Below are 25,502 nucleotides of genomic sequence, written 5' to 3'. Positions count from 1 at the left end.
CGCTAGCACAACGAACACTACGTTTACGTCAGAATTCCGTAATTACCACTAGTACCTAAAACGTGATCGCGTCTTGTTAAATGAAACGCTTAAAATCATGAATTTCGTCAAGAACTTCAACAGATTCAATGGCAATTCTCGAACTTTTTTGTCAGCGATCACTACTGGGCAGACTATGACTCCAAATAACGTAATTTTCGTAAGATGACAGCGGCCATACTGAGAATGTTTTGGCTTCACTTTTCTATAGTGGAAGGAAGTGGAGACGCGTCGTCCATGTTTTTTACAGTCTATGGTATAAACACAAGCATTGACTAGAGTGGCCACGTCGGAGCCGTAATGCGCCGCAGACGTGTGCAGTGTAATAAGGGGTTATCCAAGCATTAATGGCAAGGAAAGCCCCTTGTACTTGAGAGCGGCCACGTATGAGGTGTTTCTTGGAGGTTATAGTACATTAAAGAATGATCATGACTTTTTACGTACACCATGTGACCTGTAAATGCGAAAAAAAAAAACGTTTCCATTGCAGTTTTGCAAAATATTCCTTTTTCGAATTGCCTGAAAAACCACCTCATGCGAGCGCAAAAACTTTTTTGCGATATATGGGCGTTTTTGTGAAATTGACGCATTTCAACACAATTTCAATTTGCGCAATTTGAAGAGTAATGGAAACGCGCCTACTGACAGCAAACGTTTTCTATAAACACAGGACTGCAGATGAAGGAGTAGAGGTATTATTTTATTACTTAAAAGTATGTACAGGTTTTATCCATTGGAATAACGGAACATATGACTATATGTACAATTCATTTTTTTACATTATGTCTTTACAAGAAGTTGCCTTTAAAAAAAAACAATGCCTTGATAATACATGGAAAAAATACACACACTCACATACAAATGAAGCGTTGCAATACACACATAAATAAATATCAACATCAACATTCACTGACTGCCACAACAAATATCTCTACAGCCAAGAACATATACAGTTTACATAATTTCATCGGAAAACACGTGTATGTTATCATTAATAAACAAAACACTCTCATTTAGTTTTAAATGCAATATTGCTAACATATTGATATGAGGCGACAAAATGGATTGTTTATGCAATCTAGATTAAAGACACATCTCTTTGGCCAAGCATTCAAATAATATTTGTTTACTATTGTCATTTTGCATTATTGACACTATTTTCCTAATTAATGCTGTTCAGTTGCTTTGACACAATCTGTATTGTTAAAAGCGCTATATAAATAAAGGTGACTTGACTTGACTTGACTTATGCCCAATCAAAGGAAGAGTTCACCCAAAAAAATGAAATTATTTAATCACACTCGTGTTGTTTTGAGTTATGAGCTAAGCATTTCCCTAAAGCATCATAAGCCTAAGTAGATCGTCAAAAAACATTGGCACCAACGATCTCTGCAATCTAGTTAGTGTTACGATGCTTTTAGGAAAGAACGATGTGCTCTGGTTGAATGGAAAAGAGCTGCATTAAGATTCTTCAGAAATGAACAGCATATGATTTTGCAATGACATGAGAGCGAGCAAATTATGACGGAATAACTGAAGGTTTGACATGCATCATCAGATCAGCCTTTGCTCTCAGTTAATGCTGAATTTTCTTTGATAACATAAACAGATTAACTGCAGCGTCTCCACAGCTGAATCACCCCATTCGTCCATTAAAATATAATTCAATTTCATACAGTATGACCAAATCGCAATGCTTTACCTCACCCTTCTGAAATGGTGTAAATTCACACATGAAATGTTGCTGTCGAGAGTTTGAGGTGATTTCTTAATCAAAGTTGTTGCAATAAAAACCATAGAGCTTGAGAGAGAACGAGGGAGAGGCGTTCAGATCATAACATCTGAATATCGCATCTGTCGAAAACTGCGATTAGCTGCACGTCGTGTTGCGTCTTCTGACCGTTTCAGTGTTTCTCTGCTGAAGACTTATGATGCTGCTTCTACCGATGATGAAGATGGGCTTCTGTCAAGTACAAAAACATATGAAAACATCAATGTCAAGGATCCATATGAAACATATTCTTTTTTTTTTTTTTTGACAATTCCCATTGCACTGAATGGCTGAAAGTGACAATTCTAATCTGATTTTCTGGTCGGGATGCACCAGACCACTTGGAAATTAGGTAGTTTTCCCAAGGTGCCGGACTGATGCAATAATAATACATTTCAATATTTGATTTTATGCACTTTTTTGTTGCTTTTGAACAACTTCCATTAAAACTGTGCCAATATAGAACTGAAAATGGCTGAAGCTGGTTTAAAATTTTTAAAAAGAGACATTGTGGGATTGAAGTATTGGAATGATGGGAACAAAAACAAAACAAGACCATAATGCAAACTAAAAACAAAAACTCTAACTTCAAAACACCAATTCATAAAATAGAACAAAACATGAAACAAAACCACCATCAAAACTCAAAACACAACAAATGTAAATTAAGCAAACAAAATACAAACTAAAATGAATAGTGTATCAATTGTAATCCTGAGAGTCTGTCGGATCGCTGTGCTAAACTTTGTCGTTGTATATCATATATAGTTCTACTTATTTTACGGGTGTTGTGCGTCTATTCAAAATAAGTGTATTATATCTATGTATGTATTATATGTTGGAAATATGTTTTTGTTGCTTAATATTTTTTTGGAACCTGTGATACCTTTTTTGGGATTCTTTGATAAATAAAAAGTTAAAAATAACAGCATTTGTTCAAAATATAAATCTTTTCTAACAATATAAGTCTTTACAGTCACTTTTTTGCACAAATGTATTCACTGTTTGCCATGGTGGATCGATTTGACCCACGATAAACATTAAGGGTTGCTTAAGAATAAGCGTGCACAAATTAGTGAGATCGCATGAACTTAAACAGTCGTTTATGGAACCTCTTTAGCCCCGATTTATTTGTTAGGTTATTTCAAGTCAGGTTTTGGACTTTAATCCCCGCTTTTCTTAGCGTCTGATTCACGCAGCAGCAGCGGTGATGAGAGCTAGAACCAGTTTAGAGAGGAGAAATCAATCTACATATAAAATATTGGTCACAGATTGGCCACTTTCTAAATAATAAAAGTATAGCGCATCCACTAGTAATTATATATAATTAAATCGGTTTTTACCAATGCAAATATGTTAGAAACAATGCATCGCAATACCGATTGCAACTTGTAGCCGATGCACACATTTTTAAATCAATGCATCGCATCGTTAACATTTAGGCCGATGCACCGGTGCGAATCGCATGCTAACTGACAAAATGTGACGTTAAATGGTTGAAATATTAACGCTCAATCTCAGGGGAACTTCAAGTAAATATGTTAGGTCAAAGCGTTTGACTGACAAAAAAGTTTGGGAATCCCTTTGTAACAGTTCTATATTGAATTACTGTTACTGTAGTTCGTCTCCTCAACACTAGGGGGCTACGTCCTCAGGTATGAGGGTGAGGACTCCAATATAAGTGGAGAGAGTAAGTGAAGTAGGGGTGGTTGGTTTTAATAGAGAGGCAGGATATTTGAGTGGTAGCTCACCGTTTGCATCCTTTGTTAGGCCAGAGATGGGAAAATGTTTTTCTACTGAATCCCTGAGCCTATATACTAATAATATATCAGTATCAAAAACTCAATGGATTGTATCCCATATTTTTATTTGTGGCTTTCGTTAAACTGATGTTTGAGAGATTTTGTTACACAAAATGTCGCCCGAACAGGGACGATCCAAATTATATTGAGTAAAAACAGTGTGTACTTACTTGAGAAGTAATTCATTTATATGAGAAAAGTTTTGTATAGAGTGTTTATACCCGTCAGTCGATTTATTGCATGAATACTCATTCTGAAGGTCATACTTTCTCATAACTTTTCTAGATGGCGACTGACCCTGCCGAGACTGGGAGTGAGTATCTCATAGAGCCTAACTATAATTCAGATGCATTTATTGTGCGTCGGGAACCTGTCCGAGACCTGATTCAGTCATTCAGTAGTCTTTATCTGGAGCCTGAGCAGGAGGCTGATGAGGGGAAGGAAGTGGAAGATAGTGGTTTGCTACCACTTCCATCACCTCCTGAAGATGAAGATGAAAGTCTTATATCTCTAGTGTTGGCCAACCAGGTTAAATATTTGGAAACTAGAATGAGTGAGATAGAGGGAAACCTGAGTGGTCGTCTTGATAAGTTTGAAACTCAGGTGCTGGATAATTTGAAAACTCATCAGAACAAAATAAGTTCTTTAGAAGTTCAGGTCAAGGTTTATGAAAGGTCTTTGAACCAACGAGATGAAGCAATTGTTACAGAGGCTAAGAATGAATGTCAACGAATAAAACAGGTCTTAGAGGAAAGCATCCAAGATTTGGGTAGAGCAGTCATGGATTGTCTTAAGTGGAGAGATGCTACTTCCACTCCTGCCAGACATTCAACTCCACTTCCAGAAATTTACTCTCGCTCTATTAGTTCATTGGCAAGTTTTGCTTCGTCTATATTGACGATATTGTGATATATTCTACCAATGTCCAGGAGCATTATGGACATCTCCGTCAGCTATATGCTGAGTTGGAGGCTGCAGGATTGACATTGAACCTGAAGAAGTGTAATCTTCTCCAAAAATCCCTTTCTTTTCTTGGACATGTTGTCTCAGAGGGGGGAGTGAGAACAGAACCCTCAAAGGTAGAAGCCATAAAAAACTTCCCCATTCCCAAGACGGTGAAGGAAGTTCAGCGCTTTCTTGGGTTAGCGGGTTGGTACCACCGCTTTATTCCTCATTTCTCCGAACAGGCAGCCCCTCTCCATGCTCTAAAGAAGAAAGAGGCTAGATGGGAATGGACCGCAGAGTGTCAGCGAGCTTTTGAAACCTTGAAAGAAGCTCTTCAGAAAACCCCTGTGTTGCGACCCCCTGACTTCAGTCGCGACTTTCGAGTGCAGACTATTGCTAGTAACATCGGGCTCGGAGCGGTTCTTACTCAAGAGTCAGAGCAGGGAGAAAGTGTCGTAGCATACGCTTCAAGACTCCTGCATGGAGCTGAAAAGGCCTATTCTACAGCAGAGAAAGAATGCTTGGCAGTTGTGTGGGCTGTGGAGAAATGGCGTGAATAACTAGAAGGCCGTCGTTTTGACGTACTGACAGATCATTCTGCTCTTACCTGGGTTTTCAACCAACCCCGACCCTCATCCCGTCTCACGAGATGGGCGATTAGGCTGCAAAGCTTTGAGTTCGTAGTGAAGTATCGGAAAGGTCAGTGTAACCTAGTTCCGGATACATTGTCACGGGGGTTGGAGGAGGAGATCCAAGGGACCATAGCCCTTTCGCAAGCAAATAGTGAACCATATGATTTGCCGGGGAGCTGGGAGGATATCGGTAGAGAACAGAAGGAAGATGTTACTCTCCAACCTTTGTGGGCTGAGGTAAAGGATGGTAGCGCAAGTTTCCACCGTGTGCATTATGTTAACCAGAATGGGTATCTCTTCAGAAGTACCACTGACAAGAATGGGGGTCAGAATTTACAAGTTGTCATGCCATCTAAACTCCGTGAACATTGTCTGCAGTATGTACATGCCAGTCCATTAAGTGGGCATCTCGGGCGTATGAAGACTTTACGGAGGTTACTAGAGGTAACATATTGGCCTGAGATTCGAAAAGATGTCTGGAAGATGTGTAAAGAATGCCAAATATGCCGACAATATAAACCCCGCATCTCTAAACTGGCAGGGCGTCTCCAGTCCACACCAGTGGTCGAACCAGGGTACATGCTGGGGGTTGACTTGATGGGGCCATTCCCTAAAAGCACTCGTATGAATGAGTACCTGCTGGTGGTAGTGGACTATTGCAGCAAGTGGGTCGAACTGTTCGCAATGAGATCCGCAAAGACCCCTCTAATAGCTAATATTTTAGTTAAAGACATCTTTACGAGGTGGGGAACACCAGTGTACCTCGTATCAGACAGAGGACCGCAGTTCACTTCCCAACTGCTGAATGAGACCTGTAAGCAGTGGGGAGTGGTACAGAAACTTACCACTGCCTATCATCCCCAGACAAATCTTACCGAACGTGTCAATAGAGTTCTCAAGACGATGCTAGCCTCCTATGTCCGAGATAATCACCGACAATGGGACCGGTGGGTTGCTGAATTTCGCTATGCCATCAATTCCGCCTGGCAGGAGAGCACAGGTCATACTCCAGCTGAGATCGCCTTAGGACGGAAGTTGAAAGGCCCATTGGAACGTTTGGTACATAAGCCTCCAAACCCTGACCATTCAGCATATAGTTTGCTAGAGCGGCAGAAAGTAATGCTTGGAAAAGTGAAGGAGAATGTCAATAGAGCTCAGGAACGACAGGCCCGATATTATGATCTCCGAAGAAGATCAGTACAATACCAACCAGGAGATTTAGTCTGGATACTCACTCATCCGCTGTCTCGTGCAGGTGATGCTTTTATGGCGAAGTTAGCAGCCAAGTGGCAAGGTCCTGCTGAAGTAGTGTCACAGAGCAGGATGTTTGAGTGATAGCTCACCGTTTGCATCCTTTGTTAGGCCAGAGATGGGAAAATGTTTTTCTACTGAATCCCTGAGCCTTATGTTAAATTAAGTGTATGTTACACGAGGTCTTGAGTCAAGTTGCTCTATTAGACTTTGTATGATAAGTTCAGCCACGAAATGAGTGTGGGAGATGCCAATGGATTAAATGCCGATGGTCTGTGGATTATTCATTGACTGATTCATCGTGCCATCGCCGGTATTGGAACGCTTGGGACAAAATTGTTGGCAACGGCCAAACAACGCTGGAAATACAGGTTTTTGTAGAACGTATTGCCTGGACTGTTTTGAAGGAACTGATTTGTACATATTATGGGGAGGGGGTGAAATGGTTGTTTATGTGTGGAGGTTGCTTGTTTGTATACACTATGGCACTTTAATATATCAGTATCAAAAACTCAATGGATTGTATCCCATATTTTTATTTGTGGCTTTCGTTAAACTGATGTTTGAGAGATTTTGTTACACCTTGATCATAATATCAAATGATATGTAATCATGTAATCCATAAAAAAGTAACTAATGTGATTATGAGCATTTTGGGTTTCTCCAGAATTATGTTGACTAGGGTTTGGTATTGTTTGAATTTTATCAGTTCCGATTCCGATTCTTTTCGATTCCCAGTTTCGATTCCAATGCGATTAAATAATGATATCAAACATTTATCCTGCGTCTCGTTTTTGCAAACCATTTATTGGAGCTCAATACCATGAACAAAAATCAACAGGCTACATAAAAGCTGGACTCTTTAAGAGCTGTTTGTGTGCAAAATAGAACTGCATGATTCTGGATAAATAAAGAGTTTTTTTTTTTTCTTTTTTCTTTTTTTCCCCAATGGAAGTTGTGGCTCTCTCATGATTCTTTAGAAAAAACATTAGGCAACTAAACAAAGTCACATGTAATTTATGAATTAATGATTAAATGGCTCACTCAAGATGTACTTGTTTCATTACTGAATGAATCGGCGTTCTTGAACGAATCTCTTGTATGATTCAAAGACAAATACATTTTAACAGTCCCTTTTCGCCACCTACTGGCGTAACAATGTAATCGATGAATCATCATTTGAAGTGTCAAATTACTTTCAAAAGGTGATTTACTCTATTTTAATCGCTACCGTACACATCGTACACAGTTTATATCTGAACTATAAACTTTTATCCCAGTACTTCTGTGATTTGAATGTTTGTAACGCAGAAATAATGATACTGTGTGGTTGAAAAGACTGTGAAGCTGTTTCATTCATGACAGATGACAGCTGCTCTCTTCAGGTCAGCGGCAGAGCGAACGCAGGTTTAAATGTTCAAATCACACTGGTGTGATCGTACTCTGCACGGACGAACCAAGTGATCACAACATTGATCGCACACATCAAAGGCTGAGGAATGAAACAGACGAATCATTGTAATTTTCGGAATAGAATCACGTTGGTGTTTGAATCGCATTCGCGATCTTTAACGATCTATTAAATTAACCCTTTAGGTGCCCAGTTTTTTTTTTTTTTAAATGATGGATTTTGACATCAAGATTTCAAAAGCTTGTGGCTTGAAAGGGCTTAAAGATAGACATCTACTGTAAATTAGAAAAAATGTTGGGCATGACCGAAAGTTTATGTGGGGTGTAAATATACTCATCTAATTTGCATATTATTACATCATCAGGGGGCGGCCCTCTTGAATGTCATAATATTCAGGAAATTGTAGATATTGAATTGATGTTTGAACTTATTTGCAAGTTGTTGTTTTTTTTGTCTTTTTATCCTCATTCCAAATGATCAGAAAAGAGGAAACCAACAATAAAACGGGAGAAAGTACTAAATTATTACTATATTACTATACTATATAGTAGTAAAACGCATGTGAACAGTAGCCTACTTTTTGATCAGTTCATCAGTAATATTCAGGAAATAATAGATATTGCCCTTCCACCCCCATCCCCGCTGGGCAAAGGGTCGAAATTATCACTTGTTTGTGCTTCGTGAAGACTCTCGCCTTGCACGGCGGCACCATTGCGCTGCAAAGATGTACTGGGAGAAGTGCGATTATTAGACGACCGATCGTCATTTCCAAAAGGCAAATATTCCCCTTCAGAGTCAGAATCGGCAAATAACATTTGCAACACATCCTCACGGTACAACTTTTTATTAGCCATTTCGCGATTTTCTCTCACAAATCTCACAATTTACTCGCACGCTATGAACTGAACTGCTTCCGCATCAATGACACAATAGCTCACTCGCTCTGCTCTTTCCTCAAACACTTTGAATAGGAACGTGACATAATTTTGGTCTAGAATCGAAGTACTACATGTCTGCCATCTACTGGTAGGGAATACAAATGAGATATTACACCATATTAGGAACTACAGTCTATTTGGTTAAGTATGACGTCTTGTTACAATTTTGCGACTTTGGCGCTTAGAGGGTTAAAGTGCTTTGTCATGTTGGTGGTGACGCCTCGCTTGCAACATGTTTAGCTATCACAGATATTATACTGAGCTTTTTTGGCTTCTGATCGCAAATGTAGCCAAACTATGGAGCGCTTAGATTAGCGAGCAAGGCCCTGGCAGATCGCTAGGTCCGGTTCTCACAGAAAAAAAGCGCATAGGAATCAATAGGCGGAATCTAAATTTTAATTTGACAACAAGTATCCGATTCCTGACCTTAAGTATCCAATTCTGGAACTGGAATCGATTTTCGATTCCCAACCCTAATGTTGACTTACTTTGCTGAAGTGGCGGCCGGTCGGGCGTCTGGAAGATCTTCTTTGTCACAGGTCCTTCTCCCGCCGCGGTGATGACCTGAACCTCCAACCTGTAGAAGGTGGCCGGCCTGAGGCTGGACACGACCAGAACGTTACGATCCTGGAAAACATTACAAAATACACACAGCTTTTAGACTGAAACATCATCAGGTCCTTCACGATAAAGCCACTTTTCATGGAAATGCAACAAAAATGGTTTATATATTAATTGACCATGTTATCATTTCTATATAATCCAGTGGATTTTCTCTTTTCAGATTATTCAAATCAGATTATTCAAGAAAGAAGCTCATGTAGATGTTTCTCCAACATGTCTGTCATGAGCTCATTGGAAGCCTTTCAGATTTACTCGTTATGAAGAATGAAATCATCCATAAACATCACAGATTCCACATCATTCATACACAAATCCAATCTGATAATGACGGCGTGCCTCGAACCGGCCTTCAGAAAAGATCTGAGGAGTCATGCGAATGAGAACTGGACACAATTGGATTTGATGTATTTCAATCCGACTGAGTCGATTAAAGCTGAACTGTTTGTTCTAGGAGGAGAGCAGCCAGTGTTATTGATGGAGAAGATCTGCTAGATGTTTGACAGCGCTGATGCCAGAGGACCAATGAGTTCAAAACGACAATCCATCCCCGAGAACATACTAATAACTACCATATGAACAATAATAACGCCAATAAATTTTTTACTTCAAGACAAACCTGCCCATTAGGGCTGGGTGACACAGTTGAAAATTATATCTCAATACTTTTCAGCTTTATATTTAATATTTAAAGTTTAAATATTAAATTATATATATATATATGTATATATATATATATATATATATATATACACTACAGAAATAAATTATATTATTACTTAATATTATATTAATTTATATTTTTACTGGCAACAAAGTCATACAAAGTCATTGTGAACATTTGTTAAATCACTCAGCCTTACTTCATCCAGAAAGCATCCAGATAAGAGGTCTGGTTAGTAAAAGGTGAGCAAACGAACAGCCTCTGAGCCTCATGCAGCGCTCGATTCATCATCCGGATCCTGTGGGCCGATGCCAGCGCTGGCGTTACGCACACAAGATGATTGTGTATCATATTTTACACTCTTGGACTCATGCATCCAATTTTCCATGAGAGGCGCTCCGGTAAGAAAGTGCGGGCCAAGAACATGTAATGTAAGTGTAATTTATGCAGCTTTCACGAGAGAACAGCGTGTGTGGAGACGACTCACAGGTGGCAGGATCTGAGACTGGGAAATGATGCTGTTGGGGAGGCTGTTCGGACGACTCGTGCTGGAAACCTCCGCCCATGTGACCTGGAACCCCGTGACGGGCTGAAGCGGCTGCGCTCGCGACACCCTCCAGAGAAAACCAGCTGTCACGTTACCGTCGTTGAAGCTGAAGGTCGCTGTCAGATTCTCAGGCTTAGCCAAAACCTTCGACGGCGCTGGGGGGGTTTGAGAAAAACATCAAATATATCAGGAGGACCGCAGAGAGTTAAGGCTCGGACCACACAAAACCACACGAAACACTTCGGGATCCAATCAGACTGCGTGCATGAGGATGCACCGATTTTTATAAATATGACAGGTAACAAAAGAACGACAAAAATACATTCATATTATGAAAAATTAGGAAACTAGTCAGTGAATGAAAGTTAGTGAGGGTTTTATTTGAAGCACTTAGTAGCAGGGTTATTACTGTTAACTAAGACTAAACATTTTGAAGACTTCTTCAGTGCTTGAAATAAAATATAAACAACTTATTTTATTTCAGTCAGTTGCCAAGGCAACATTTCTCAATTTAATTTAGTTTAAGTTGATTGTATTTAAAATAACAAAAGTTAAAATAAAAACTAAATAAACGTATTTAAAAAAACTAACACAAATGAAAATCACACAACAAAATTAATACAACTTTAACTAAAATTAAAATGGAAAATAAAACTAATGATAACATTTAAAAAAGTGGGAAAAAAAACGTTAGAATTAAAATGGAAAATAAAACAATAAAATAAAAGAAAACTTACTAAAACTTTAACGGAAAACAGAAATGATAAAATACAAAACTTAATTCAAAATATTAATAGAATCTATAATAGTTTATCAATGATAATAAAGTAACACTGGTATGGGCTCAAAAGGACACTCAACCTCAGTTTTATTATTGTTAACTAAAATTATCTGAACAAACATTTATGTAAATTGACAATTTATAATGTTAACTAAAAATAAATGTTAACAGAACTAAAATGACAAAAAAAAATTAAGTAATACTTTCAGTAAATATTTTAGTTAGCCGCTATCTATCTAAAACTGAAATAAAAATAAAATGTTAAAAAAATAAAAATGACAAAAAAAAATTATAAAACTAAAACTAAAATAAAAATTACTATAAACTATGTAGATATTTAAAAGAAAAACAAAAACTAATGACAAAAACAGCAAAATTATCAAAGTGTTAAAAATACAATGAAAACAGAATGTAGATAGATAGATAGATGATAGATAGATAGATAGATAGAATGATAGATAGATAGATAGATAGATAGATAGATAGATAGATAGATAGATAGATAGATAGATAGATAGATAAAAGTACTAAGACTGAAATAAAAATTAATAAAAATAATTAATAAAAACAATATAGACATTTAATAAAAATGACAAAAACAAACAACAAAAAAACTAAAACTAAAATTAAACTGAAAATATACAAATAAACATTCAAAATATTGATAAAAACTATAATAGTAGATCAATGATACTAAAATAACACAGCTGGTACAATGTAAATATAATATGCAGCCATAAAAAGCTATAATATAGTAACAAAAAAAACATTTTCTCCTAAATAAACCTGAATTTTTATCTCACTTTAATCCCTCAAATGTCTAAATGTATGAAGTCGCATCCTGAAAACAAACACTTCCTGATGAGTGATAAACATGCTCACTGGTGTCTCCGGGACAGGCGATGGGTTTGACGCTCTTGCTCCTGAGAGTCGCGCAGGACGGCGTCAGGAAGCTGATGCTCTCATCTTTGGAGCGTCGTTTGGCGTTGAGCGTGTGAACAGTGACTCTGTACTTACAGGAGAACAGCAGACCGGGCAGATTGATGAAGTTCTCCTGCAAAAGACAAACACGTTTATCAAAGAGTGACGCTAGCAACGTTAGCAACCTTCCTAAAACACAGACCCAAGCAATGCCTAAAGATATGGAAGGTGGCCAGTACCAAAAGTCTTTAAACGGATTGCGTGAAATTTGACGTGTCAACATACACTGTTTGTCCTGTGTGTATTACACGTTTATCAGTTCAAAAGTATTTGAGACTATATTTGCATATGTGACATGATGGTATGTTGGTATATGTATATACGTATACAAACATCAGATTTCATATTTACTCATGAAGGATGTCGTAATGGTACACTGGTATGCATGTTTGCAAACATCAGACGTTATATTTGTTCATGAGGGATAGTACATGGCATGTTGTGTGTGATGTGAGTCTTATGTCATGATTTGTCATTTCCTTATTAGATGTTTACTTTAACTTTGTTTTTCAGGTAGAAAATTCCTAATTTACATCGTTACATTAATTAAATTACTCTAGCACAGTAGACTAAATAAACTAAAGAAAGGATTCATATGTGGCTAAATCTAGAGGTAAATCTATTTTTAAAAGTATTGCACGTTTGAACACGGCCAGAATCAAGAAGTCAAGAGACGCGTTCAAATTGGTCTTAATGTGGTAAAACTCTTCATCTGTACACATACTACAGAAACATGGCAAAAACTGATGCCTTAACACGGCCATAATCCGCGTCTACACGTACAAAAGAAACACATTCAAAACTGCTGTGATAACATGGATGAACAGTGTGCATTGACATTGCAATCAAATTTCATGTGTTCCGTTTAAAGACTTTTGGAACCTTCTGCCTTCCATATAAAAGCTGCATTACAGTCATGTATTACATTTGATCAGTTCATTCCCTGGGAATCAAATCCATGACCTTGGCATCACTAATATACTACTATAGTTTGAGCTACAGAACACCCTAGCAACCACATAGCAACAAAGTAACAACCACTTAGAACATTCTAGCAACTACACAGTGATGACCTAACAACCACCCAGAACACCTTATAAACTGCAAAGCAACATTCTAGTAGGGCTGCACGATAAATCGCATGCGATATTTAACGCGCATCTTATCAGTAAAGCCGGTTCTGCCGCTGATTACAGACCCGGCTTTCTGACAAGATGCGCATTAAATATCGCATGCGATTTATCGTGCAGCCCTACATTCTAGCAACCCCATAGCAACTAGAACACCTTAGAAACTGCATAGCAACACATTAGCAATCACCCAGAACACCTTATAAACTGCACAGCAAAATTCTAGCAACCCCATAGCAACTAGAACACCTTAAAAACTGCATAGCAACACATTAGCAATCACCCAGAACATCTTATAAACTGCACAGCAACATTCTAGCAACCCCATAGCAACTAGAACACTTTAAAAACTGCATAGCAACACATTAGCAACCACCGTAACGTCTACATAACAATGCCATAGCAACCACTTGGAACACCATGGAAACTGCATAGCAACACCCTAGCAAGCACCCAGAACACCTTAGAAACTGCATAGCAACACATTATCAACCACTTAGAACATCTTAGCAACTACATAACAGTGCCCTAGCAACCACCTGGAATGCCTTAGAAACTGTATAGCAACACCCAGAACACCTTAGAAACTGCGTAGCAACACCCTAGCAACCACCCAGCACAGAAAGCATTAGAAACTGTATAGCAACCACCAACAACACCTTAGCAACCCCATAGCAATGTTCTGACAACCACCCAAAATACCTTAGAAACTGCATAGCAGTACCCAAGCAACCAGCTTGAACACTATAGCAACCCCATAGTAACATACTGGCAACCTCCCAGAACACCTTAGAAACTGCATAGCAACACCCAGAACACCTTAGCAACCCCACAGCAATGTCCTGGCAACCAGTCAGAACACCTTAGAAACTACATAGCAACCAGCCAGAATACATAACCCTATAGCAACATCCTGGCAACCATGCAGAACACTTTAAAAACTGCATAGCAACACCTAGAACACCTTAGCAACCCCATAGCAACACCCTGGCAACCACCCACAACACTCTAGCTTTCACCTAGCAACCAGAACACTCAACAACAACAGTTAACAAGCAAACAACTATCCCATTATCTTTGGAAAAGGTAAAAATTTAGTTTTTCAGTCATGAAGTGGGACGACACATTTAAACACGCTGATTCCCGTCCGTCTACAGAGAGCAAACGTGCGTTTCCTAGCAGCTAGCGTGCGGCGCGGTGAAGAACGCGGCTCGGGGCCGCAGGTTCAGGCTCCAGTGGGGCCGCTTTGGGGGTTTGATAAATTCAATCCCGCTTCCTGGAAATGTGATTTTAATGCTTGTGTTTTCTTAGGCACTGGAGCACATTCTGAGCACATCATCTGAAACAACACGCGCTAATCAGCTTCAGTAATGAAGAGAAATGAGGCTGTGCTCCCGTAAGAGACTCTGCGTTTCTGGAGAGCAGAAACCCCTCATGAACACTAACACACTGACCTGAGTCACTGATTTCTGCGGCGCTCCGGTTTGATTGTGGCTGCAGTATTCAGGCATCCACTGAACATGAAAACGGTTCACGACAGCATCTGCAAATCAAACATCAACACAACTTAAACATCTCACAACACACACACAGCCTGATCAGCATATATTTAGTGAGGAAAACATCTCTTGATTGAAAGAGAAAGAACATATATTTTGTTCCGCAAAACAAATCGAACGACACTCTTTAGGAAACATAGTGGTCAAAAAGTGAATTAAAATCATTGTTATTTTTCTAAATTGGACTAAATATTTGAAAATAATTTAAATAATAATAATATATCTATAGAATAAATAAATAATAAATAACATTTTAATTTTCTAGATACTTTTAAATCAACTAGTCGTTTTATAAATTAGACTAAATTAAAAATGAGAAAATATATAAAATAATAAATAATAATAAATTAATTAATTTGTTCTAAATTTTCTGATTTGTGCTATAAAAAGTTTAAAACATTTTTTCATCCTTCATCTCACTGTTTTATCAACTAATCATTTTTAAAGACTAAATGAAAAATGAAACTAAATAAATAAATGTAATTATTCTAAATTTGTGCTACAAAAAGTTCAATATATTTTTCATTCTGCATCTTACAGTTTCATAATACATTTTCATAATAAATCAACTAGTTATTTGTCCTAAATTAGACTAAATTATTAAATTACAATTTAAATAATAAATAAATTATAATTTAATTCTTCAATATTTTCTAGCTTGTACTACAAAACGTTCAAGATATTTGCTTATTTGTCATCCTGCATCTCGCTGTTTTATCAACTACTCATTTTTCTAATCTAGACTAAATTGAATAAAATAAAAATAAATATATGCAATAAAAAATGCATAGTCATAAACAGTGTTGGGGGTAACGCATTACAAGTAACACGAGTTACGTAATCAGATTCCTTTTTAAGTAACCAGTAAATGAATGCATTACTTTTAAATTTCCAATTAAATATTTGAGTTACTTTTTTAAATAAGTAACGCAAGTTACTTTGTTTTCCCATTTATTCACTGACACCTCTCCTGTCCCTGTGTTGAGAGAAATCGGCCTTTACAGTTGTCAAAAATATAACTTTTGGTGTTTTTTTGTTATTAAAAAGCCCAGGTGACAACAAGTAACATAATGCATTACTTTCCATAAAAAGTAACTAAGTACTGCAATTAGTTACTTTTTCATGGAGTAATGCGATATTGTAATGGATTACTTTTAAAAGTAACTTTCCCAAATACTGGTCATAAACAGAAATATTGATCTACAGATGTTTACTTAAATACTTTATATATATAAAAAAATGATGCAATATGTGACGATGCAAGTGAATCGTGACACAAATGAGTCACAAGACGAGAAGTACCACAAAAAGAAAGCAGAAACCTAGTGGCCACTGAAAGATGCGAGTTGCATGAACAACAAGAGTAAATAATAACAGCATTTTAATGTTTGGCTGAACTGTTCCTGACGGTTTCTATGTAGTGTTTATCATCATGAAGTACCTGCGCGCGTTTCTTGGAATCAGGCATTAAAGTGAACAGCGGCACGAGTCTCATTTGATTGGTTTCCTCCTGCGCCGGCGATTACAGAACAGTAGAGTCTCGCTGCGCTAATCAGCAGTGTTTATGCAACGCCTCCCGTTTATTATTCATCAAGCTGCGCCGTTTGGATGTCAAACGAACATTTCAGATTAGACCCGCCTGCAGATAAGAGAGCCTTTGAAGGAGCCGACGCGAAGCTCAGAACATTTCTGGAAGAAGAAAAAAGGAATCGCAGCTGGAGTAGAAGAAAAAAGAGTGCTGTGTCCGAAAGCTAAAAAACGCTAATTCTCACGCCGTATTCAGAGGAACGTCCAAATCCAGCGTTTGTCTTCTGGTGATATCATATGCTAAATTTTCCAGTTTGAGCTATACAAATATTTTGCCATTCTACACCTTTTTGCCATTTATTTATTTGTAAATTAGACTAAATAAAAAAGTAAACAATGCATTAAATGGTAGCTAATAAATAAATAAAATTATTCTAAATTTTCTAGTTTTGTTCTAAAAAGTTCAAGATATTTTTTAAATCTTGCATCTCACTGTTGTATCAACTAGTCATTTTTCTATATTAGATTAAATAAAATATGAAAATTAATTAAATAATAATAATATAATAAATTATTTAAAATAGTCTAGTCTGTCCAATAGAAATTAAGACATTTTGTCATCCTGTATCTTCCTGTTTTATAATCAAGTCATTTAATTCCTAAATTAAACTAAATTAAAAAATAAATTAAATGATGAATAATAATAAATTAAATTCCAAATTTTCTAAAATTTTCATACTGTATCTTGCTGTTTTATTAAGTAGTCTATGTTCTAAATTAGACTGAATTTAAAAAAAAAACATATAATTATAAATTTTATTTTCTGGTTTGTGCTACGAAATGTTCACAATATTTTTTTCATCCCGCTGTTTTATTAACTAGCGATTTTTCCAAATTTAAAATTAAAATAAATAAATACATACATACATTAATTAATTAGATAATCAAATGATTCTACATTTTCTGGTATATATTTTTTTAACATCCAGCATCTGTTTTATCAGCTAGTCATTTTTCTACATTTGACTAAATTAAAAATAAGGAAACAAATTCAATGATTTGAAATTTTCTGGTTTGTGCAATAAAATTTTCAAGGCATTTTTTGTCTTGCTATTTTATCAGCTAGTCATTTTTCTAAATTAGACTAAATAAAAAATCTGAAAATAAATTAAATAATAAATTAATTAAATAAATAAATATATAATAAATATTATATATAAAATAATAACATATAATATATAATAAATAAATGAAAAAAATATAATATAATATATAATAAATATTATATATAAAATAATAAAATATATAATAAATAATTATTTTAGTTTGTGCTATAAAAAGTTATTTTGCCATCCTGCATCTCACTTTTTTATGAACTAGTCATTTAGAAAGACCAGCTAATTACAAAAATATGTCACTTTGCACATCCCTAGCTTGAATATCTGAGTGTGAGTGTGTGATTGTTGGCTGAAGCAGAAGTGAGATTAGTTCAGCTTGAGCTGATGCTTTGAGTCCGGCAGAATAAAAGCCCAGAGCAGGATTTGAGTCAACAGAAACACGCAACACCTCCGAACGAATCGCATCAATAGCTCAGACTGTTCTCAGCTTCCTCAAACGCCAGTGTTTGCCTTCCTTCAGTAAAGCAGGAGCCGAAGAGAGTCAGAGAAATACACAAACATGTGAGGTCGCTCTCAACACCATTCAGAACCGAATTAAAATAGAGCAATAAGCCCCTTAGCTGTTATAAATTCACTGTAAACCACAGCTTCATGGGGTTTATTGCTTTTATAAAACGGTTATTCCATATACGTAGTAAGGTTTCACAAAATAAAACAGAGCAAATAAAGTGTAATGATATTAATAAAAACAGTATTCTTCCACCAAACAATGTAGCTCCTCAGAAACAGTTGTGGTTGCAAGCAACACACAAACATAAACAAAGGTGTATGTTACTTTGTAGAGTAATGTAACGCGGCTCAGCCAATCAGAATCAAGGACCGGAACTCTCTGTTTTATAAAGACGAATTTGAACTGAGGCGGATGACGCAATGAAGAAAAATCAAATGTAACGATGTGAAATTGAAGTTAAATAAATAACTTCACATAACTGATGCAAGTAGTTTTTAGTAATATATTTCTTTTTTTTATTATGAATCACCCATAAACAGCAAATACATGAACATTACATGCTATTAATAATACATTTAAAATTGTAGTTAATTTATGTATTTAATAAATCATGTCAAATGAACACTTCATTTCCTAGAATGCTCCTAATTTGGTCAATTATGTTAAATATTAATGGAGAAATATGTATTTATATACCTGAAAACAATGTGGTGGCATTTTGTGGTGCTGTAGGTGATAATAAAATTCTCTGATATTGAAGTAAATAAAAAATACAAGATATTTTGTCATCCTGCATTTCACTGACTTAACAACTAGACGTTTTTCTAAATTTTAAAAAATAAATAAATAATAATGGTAATGAATAAATGATCCTCAATTTTCTAGGTTGTGGTATAAAATAATTAAATTATAATTAAATGTTGTTTTAATGGCTGTTAATTAATTTGAGAGTATTGAACTTTAGAGAAATACATCTATGTAAAAAATAAACAGGCATAATTATTCTAAAACTATATATACACTACCGTTCAAAAGTTTGGGATCAGAATGATTTTTAATGTTTTTACAGGAGGTTCTTCTGCTCCAAATAAATGCAGCCTTGATGAGCAGAAGAGACTTCTTTAAAACACATTACAAGTCTTACTGATCCCAAACTAGTGTATAGTCAAGGTATGTATTCACTAAGAAGAATTTACATGCACCAACATAACAGTTCATATGAATTAATTAATTGTTTCAGAGTAATCAACCGATTCAGAGTTGTAAACTGATTCATTTAAAAAAAGTTTGAAATGATTCAAAGAATCGCAGGATGTTCGTTAGACTGGGAGACCGAAATGAAATTCCTGTTGAGTTTGAATCTATTTGTGAATGAAAGGAAGCCAGTTCTGAGTTGTGCAGGATGCAGACGCAGACACAGATGTTGTGTTATTGGCTGTGTTGCTGTATGTTCGTACCTCCTCTCTTCTTCCAGTAGATGTGGACCTGCAGCTCTCTGTCCTGATAATACGGCGTACCAACCTCCAGAGCGCCGGCGGCTCGCTTCATCGACACCAAACCCAGATCAGGAGCCTTAGATACAGCCTCTAAATCAACACGTCACACACGAAACAGATATAAACAACCAGCTGATTTCCACTTATACTGTTTATGTCGACATCTAGAAACAAATCCACTCAGAAACTACTAGAAAAGAAGCACGTAACACTGAATTAAAGTGACATTTTGAAATAGTATTTTCTTTAAACACAACTATATTATTGTTCTATTAAGGCTGCGCAATATATTACAAATTTAAAATTAATATTCAAAACTGCTAGACTTGTTGTAATATTCTAAAGTGGTAAGATATGTTTGAATCATTTCTGTGAATCAGTTCAAACTTTTCAATGAATCAGTTTATAACGCTGACTCAATCAATCGTTTCATACGAACTGTTATTTTGGTGTACGTAAATGCATGTGATTTAATATGATTCTTCTTTATGTTTATTTAGTGAAATACATACCTTGACTAGTTGAACTAGATTTTTACTTTACTATAATTTCATTATTATAATTAGTTAATTATTTTACACTCTCTCACACACACACACACACACACAGTTATTTGTACTATAATTTAATGATTATAATAAATTAATCAGAATTATATATTATTTCATTATAATTATTTTAAGTATTTACTATATATATATATATGTATCTATTATATTTGTCTATTTATTTTTTAAATGTCATTTTCATGAAAATACATATATATATTATTATTATTATTAATTGCATAATTGTATTACATATTACAATGTACATTAGTATTCTATATTCTTGATATATGTTTGCGGTGAGCTGGTTCGCACTTGTCTGGTTGTGGAGTTGTGTGTTGAACTGAACGGAGGTTCTGGCGCTCTTCAGTCGGATCTGACCCCAGTATGAGACGGCCTGGACCTCCACACTGTAGCTGCTGTTTGCCTGAAGTCCTTCCAGATCCACCGAGCTTCTGGCCTGAAACAGCAGAAGAAACCGGTCTCTACACTTTCACCTTCACTTCATCAACCAACTCAACCATCAAAACCACATCAAGCCATCTGATGCACGCCACGCTTCCTCAGCCATTAATGGTTGAAATCAAACTTTGATGCTTGTTATCTCATCATTAGATTTTGAGACTTTAGCCTGGATTTCACAGACAGGGTCACATTTGTGATATTTAGTGTATATTTGACATTTAACATAAATCTGACATATGATATTTAATGCAATTATGACATTTTATGACACTTAATTTGTAATATATTTAACATATCTAATATATAATTTTTCAATATTTAATCATTCTGACAGGTAATGCATAATTTATTTGACGTATATTTAATACATAATATATTGAACACATTTATTATTATATACAGTATTTGACATTTATATATTTATATTTATATATGCATTTCTCATATCTGACATATTTAATACATAATTTATTTGAGATTTAATATATTTAACGTTTAATATATAATTTATATCTAATCTATAAAATATTTGACATATTAATTATTTCTGATAGTTAATGCACAACACATTTGCCATGTTTATAATATTTAATATATTTGAAATTTGATGCATACCATATCTGGCATTCTTTTAATACATAATATATTTTAACATATATTTATATATTTATATTTATATAAACATCTGACACATTTAATATATTTGATATTTAAGATATAACATATTTTACATGTTTAATACACAATAAATCTGATATATATATATTTATTATATAAAATTCTTCTATATTTAATATATAATATTTCTAACATTTAACATATCTGACACACATTTAACATATAATATACCTGAGATATAATAGATAATATATCTGACATACATTTAATACATAATATAATTACCATGCATTTGTATATTTAGATTTATGTATACATACAATATTTCTAACACTGTTAATATATATTATATTTGAGATTTCATGGTTTTGAGTGTAGAGCTTCATTTTGACCTGAAAATAGGATGTTTGGGGAATTGGGTGAGACGTTATGGATTTGTGTTTACTGTTTTGAGAATACGAGGCATAGTTTCAAGAAATGCGTTTAAGCAATTGAGAAAAACTGTAATATATAATATATCTGAGATATAATATATTTGACATGTTTAATATATAAAATATATATATTTTATAAAATATCTGATATATATTTTATGTCTGAAATATTTGACATTTTATACTGTATGTATTTGACATATTGCAAGTGACATGTCAAATATATAACTAAATATATAACAGATACAATTCATAGCAGTAAATTTCGTGTGAACTTCTCTTATTTATTTATAGCTGATTTACAGAGTAACTCCATGAAGAATCTCCCAGCAGTCTTTGCTCTTAATGGGGACGTGATGTATTGTTAAAAGCGCTATATAAATAAAGGTGACTTGACTTGATGTGCTGCTGATTCTGGAAGTGCGTTCAGAGCTCAGAGTGACCACTGAAGTCCAAACAAGCACGGGCCGTATATCAGGAACACATGTGGACACGACGAGCGTTTCTCAGCTGATCAAGCTCCTGCATTCCTCCAGCAGCGTGAGCTCGGTTAGATCGAGTTATTGAGTTAGTGAGCGGGTTAGTTTGGGCATTCCAGCAGCAGCGGGTCACTAACCAAACCCTGCGATCGAGTGTCGGACGTTATCTACACAGTCGCCCTTACGACCCTTACGACATATCACACCCAAAAATTTTGTTTTTCATTCTTCTTTTACATTTTATACTTTATTGGAATGGTACGAAACTTGCTGACTTTTGTGGCATTTGCTGTATGAACTCAGCCAAGATGTCTGGATATGATTAGAAAAGGCAAAATGGCCTTAAAAACGCTTGTGATCTTTGCAGTCAAAAATGAGCACCATAATGCAATTTTTGGGGTGCAATCTATAAATCAGCTATGATAAAGTAGTTTTTGATCATGTCATATGCAAATGCAAAACCTAATAAAAGTAGTGATTATGTCTGAAAATACTCTTATGCACAAATATATATATACAGTATATATATATACTGTTTTATGTTATATATGTTTATCTGTGTGTGCGTGTGTGTGTGTGTATATATATATATATATATACCGTATATATAGCAGTATTAATCCAAAATAATTTGCAATATATATTTTTATATATATTATTTCATATAATGTATACATGTATATAATGTAATGTAGCTGCTGGATATCAATAATACAAAAATATTAAAAAAAAAATAATAATAATAATATATATATATATATATAAAACTATATAATATTAAAAATATTAAAATTGCTACAGTTATAAATATATAAACTTAATTTTTAATTTATAAATTGAATAAAAATGTAATTTTTTATTATAAATTTCTTAACACATATATACATACACACAAACTTCTATAATTATAATTAATATATGTATGTTTGTATATATATATATATATACATATATATAAATTGAAAATAACATGCAGTTTTTTAATGTTTGTATTATTATAAATATATATTAAAGCTGAAATATTTTTTTTAAATATAGTACACGTGTTTAATTTTTGTAAAAATGTTACGCTCGTCTTCGTTCCAGGAACAGTGAAGGGTTAATCGTGTTCAGAGTCTTGCACTGAATGGCCTCTTGTGTAAATGCACAGTTTTGTAAATAAACTCAGGTCGACTAAAGATGTAATGGAAGGCCTGCATCTGCGTCTCTCTGTGTGTCGGTGTGATTTGTGAAAGCGGCTCTCACCCCGTCGCTGGTCTTCCTCCTCCTACTCCTCCTCCGGGACAGCATGGCTGATTTCCCCGGGACCGTCCAGCTCCAGTAGATCTTGTAGAGATGGACGGGAACGTCGGGCTCCGCGGGAAGAGTCCAGCTGATCCGGACCGTCAGCAGACCGCCGGGTCCCGTCGTGATGCGAGTCGCTCTCAGTCCAGACGGAGCGGGAGGAGGAGACGGGTCTGCAGACAGAGAACATCAGCGGACACTCGGATGATTCCTGTGGGATTTCCACGAATCATATAGAAAACAGTGGCCAAGATAGTCATTAAAATATACAGAAGAAATAAAGTCAACTCAATGAGTTGAGTTCATTTTTATGTAAACTAGAGGTCGACCGATATGGGTTTTTCTCTGGCTGATGCCGGTGCCGATATTTAGAAATCAGGGCAGCCGATATATGATGCCGATTTTTGGCCGATATGTTTGGCCAATTTTCTTTTCTTTTTCCCCCCTTCATCTCATAAAAGATAATTTTAGTGTTTATTGCAATTAAATGCAAGGTACAAGATAGTAATAGTAGTAGTAGTAGCCTAATTCATAGTAATAATACATGGCTCAAAACTTAAGCACCTTCTCAAAACAGTTCTGAAGCATGCTTTTTGTTTATGCTTGCTGAGAGACACCAGCGTTTCCCACAGACTTGCAAATGCAAATTGATTCTCTGCCATCAGGAGGCGCTGTTGAAGCGGGAAATATAGCTGTTTCCCCGGTAACGACTGTGATCAAATAAGCACTACTTTATCAGGCATTACAGGAAAGGCGAAATGAAAATAACAAAAGCTTTTCTGAAGACGGTCGGTTCTTTTCAAAGATACGTTCATATAAAAACACCCGTGCTGCATTTTAATTTTGAAACGTGCAGTGCTCAGTTTATTCAACGAAGTATAAGCCTTTTGGAAAATCTATTTGTGGCTGTCAGTTTTGATATTGTGACGAGCCACCACAAATAGATCAGTGTATGGGAAACACTGGACACTGCTATAAGTCAAATGGCCACAGTGATAACAAAAATAAAAGATTTCACACATATTACACAGCCTGCTGCTCATAACTGGCCGTGCACTGGCCGCGAGCGATGACATCGGACCCACACACACATTTAATGAGGAAAGTTAACATGCATATTTTATCCAGCCCCGAAGTTTCGTCTGAATTGTTTCTACTTTCACATGCAAATGACTTGTTACACTTACATTACCGTGGGAAGTAGGGGTGCTGGGGGTGCTGCAGCACCCCCAGGAGTGTAGCCCACGAAAAAATGGGGGTGCTGGGGGTGCGGTGTTAAAAATAAATGATTGAACAATATGTAATACAAAATAAATAATATTCATTTTATTAATTAGTATATTCATTCAAATTTATTGAAAAAAGTAGCCTAAGCCTACAGTGACAAGAAGCAATGGTTAAATATGAGTTAAGTTGAATCAAATTGACTGTGAAAGTCGTTTCAACTGATTAAATGTATTAAACTGACTTAAAAAATCATTTGTTGCCATGATTTTTGGATTATATTATAACCTGTAACATGTCCCTGCCGTTCTCAAATTAAGAATTAACAACAATTTCTACAGACAGCAGAGAAAGAGCGAGAGCGTCTACCTCAGCAGCAACAAATCTCGCATTCTCACATCTGTAGCTCTTATTTTGATCTTTAACCTTAGGTCTTTCCTATTCTTGAAGCAAAATTAATTCTTAAGGTTGTTTCAATATTACTCTTAATGAAAAACACACACACAACATCAACAATGCTACAATGACAAAGTCGCTTATATTAAACATAAAACTTTTATGAACAGATAAGAACAAATAAGATCAGTGGCGTAGCGTCTGGTTATGCAGGGTATGCAGGTGCATATGGGCCCAGGCAGTGTGGGGGCCCACCGAGCTGGGGGGAACTTTTAATTGAAACGAGGGAACGAATAGAGCCCTGCACGGCCCTTGTCCAACAGCTTTATG

The 25,502-nt window shown here is 35.7% G+C and overlaps 1 protein-coding gene across 1 annotated transcript in view; it reads right to left on the bottom strand.

The window, feature by feature from the left end:
- Positions 1-1,294: 1,294 nt before the first annotated feature.
- The window catches only part of LOC107679951 (anosmin-1-like), a 76,514-nt gene continuing 52,306 nt past the window's right edge, over positions 1,295-25,502 (bottom strand). Inside the window, exons 7-14 of the mRNA XM_016475680.1 lie at positions 23,514-23,725; positions 20,588-20,732; positions 19,686-19,814; positions 14,968-15,056; positions 12,285-12,456; positions 10,562-10,776; positions 9,278-9,416; positions 1,295-2,002 (exon numbers count right to left, since the gene is read on the bottom strand). Of these exons, the coding sequence (XP_016331166.1) occupies positions 1,980-2,002; positions 9,278-9,416; positions 10,562-10,776; positions 12,285-12,456; positions 14,968-15,056; positions 19,686-19,814; positions 20,588-20,732; positions 23,514-23,725 (1,124 nt within the window). The 3' untranslated portion in view covers positions 1,295-1,979. The remainder of the gene's footprint in view (positions 2,003-9,277; positions 9,417-10,561; positions 10,777-12,284; positions 12,457-14,967; positions 15,057-19,685; positions 19,815-20,587; positions 20,733-23,513; positions 23,726-25,502) is intronic.

The sequence above is a fragment of the Sinocyclocheilus anshuiensis genome, unplaced genomic scaffold (genome assembly GCF_001515605.1).
Source record: "Sinocyclocheilus anshuiensis isolate Anshui unplaced genomic scaffold, SAMN03320099.WGS_v1.1 scaffold244, whole genome shotgun sequence".
Classification (NCBI taxonomy): Eukaryota; Metazoa; Chordata; class Actinopteri; order Cypriniformes; family Cyprinidae; genus Sinocyclocheilus; species Sinocyclocheilus anshuiensis.
This window is presented reverse-complemented; position numbering and strand designations above follow the sequence as displayed.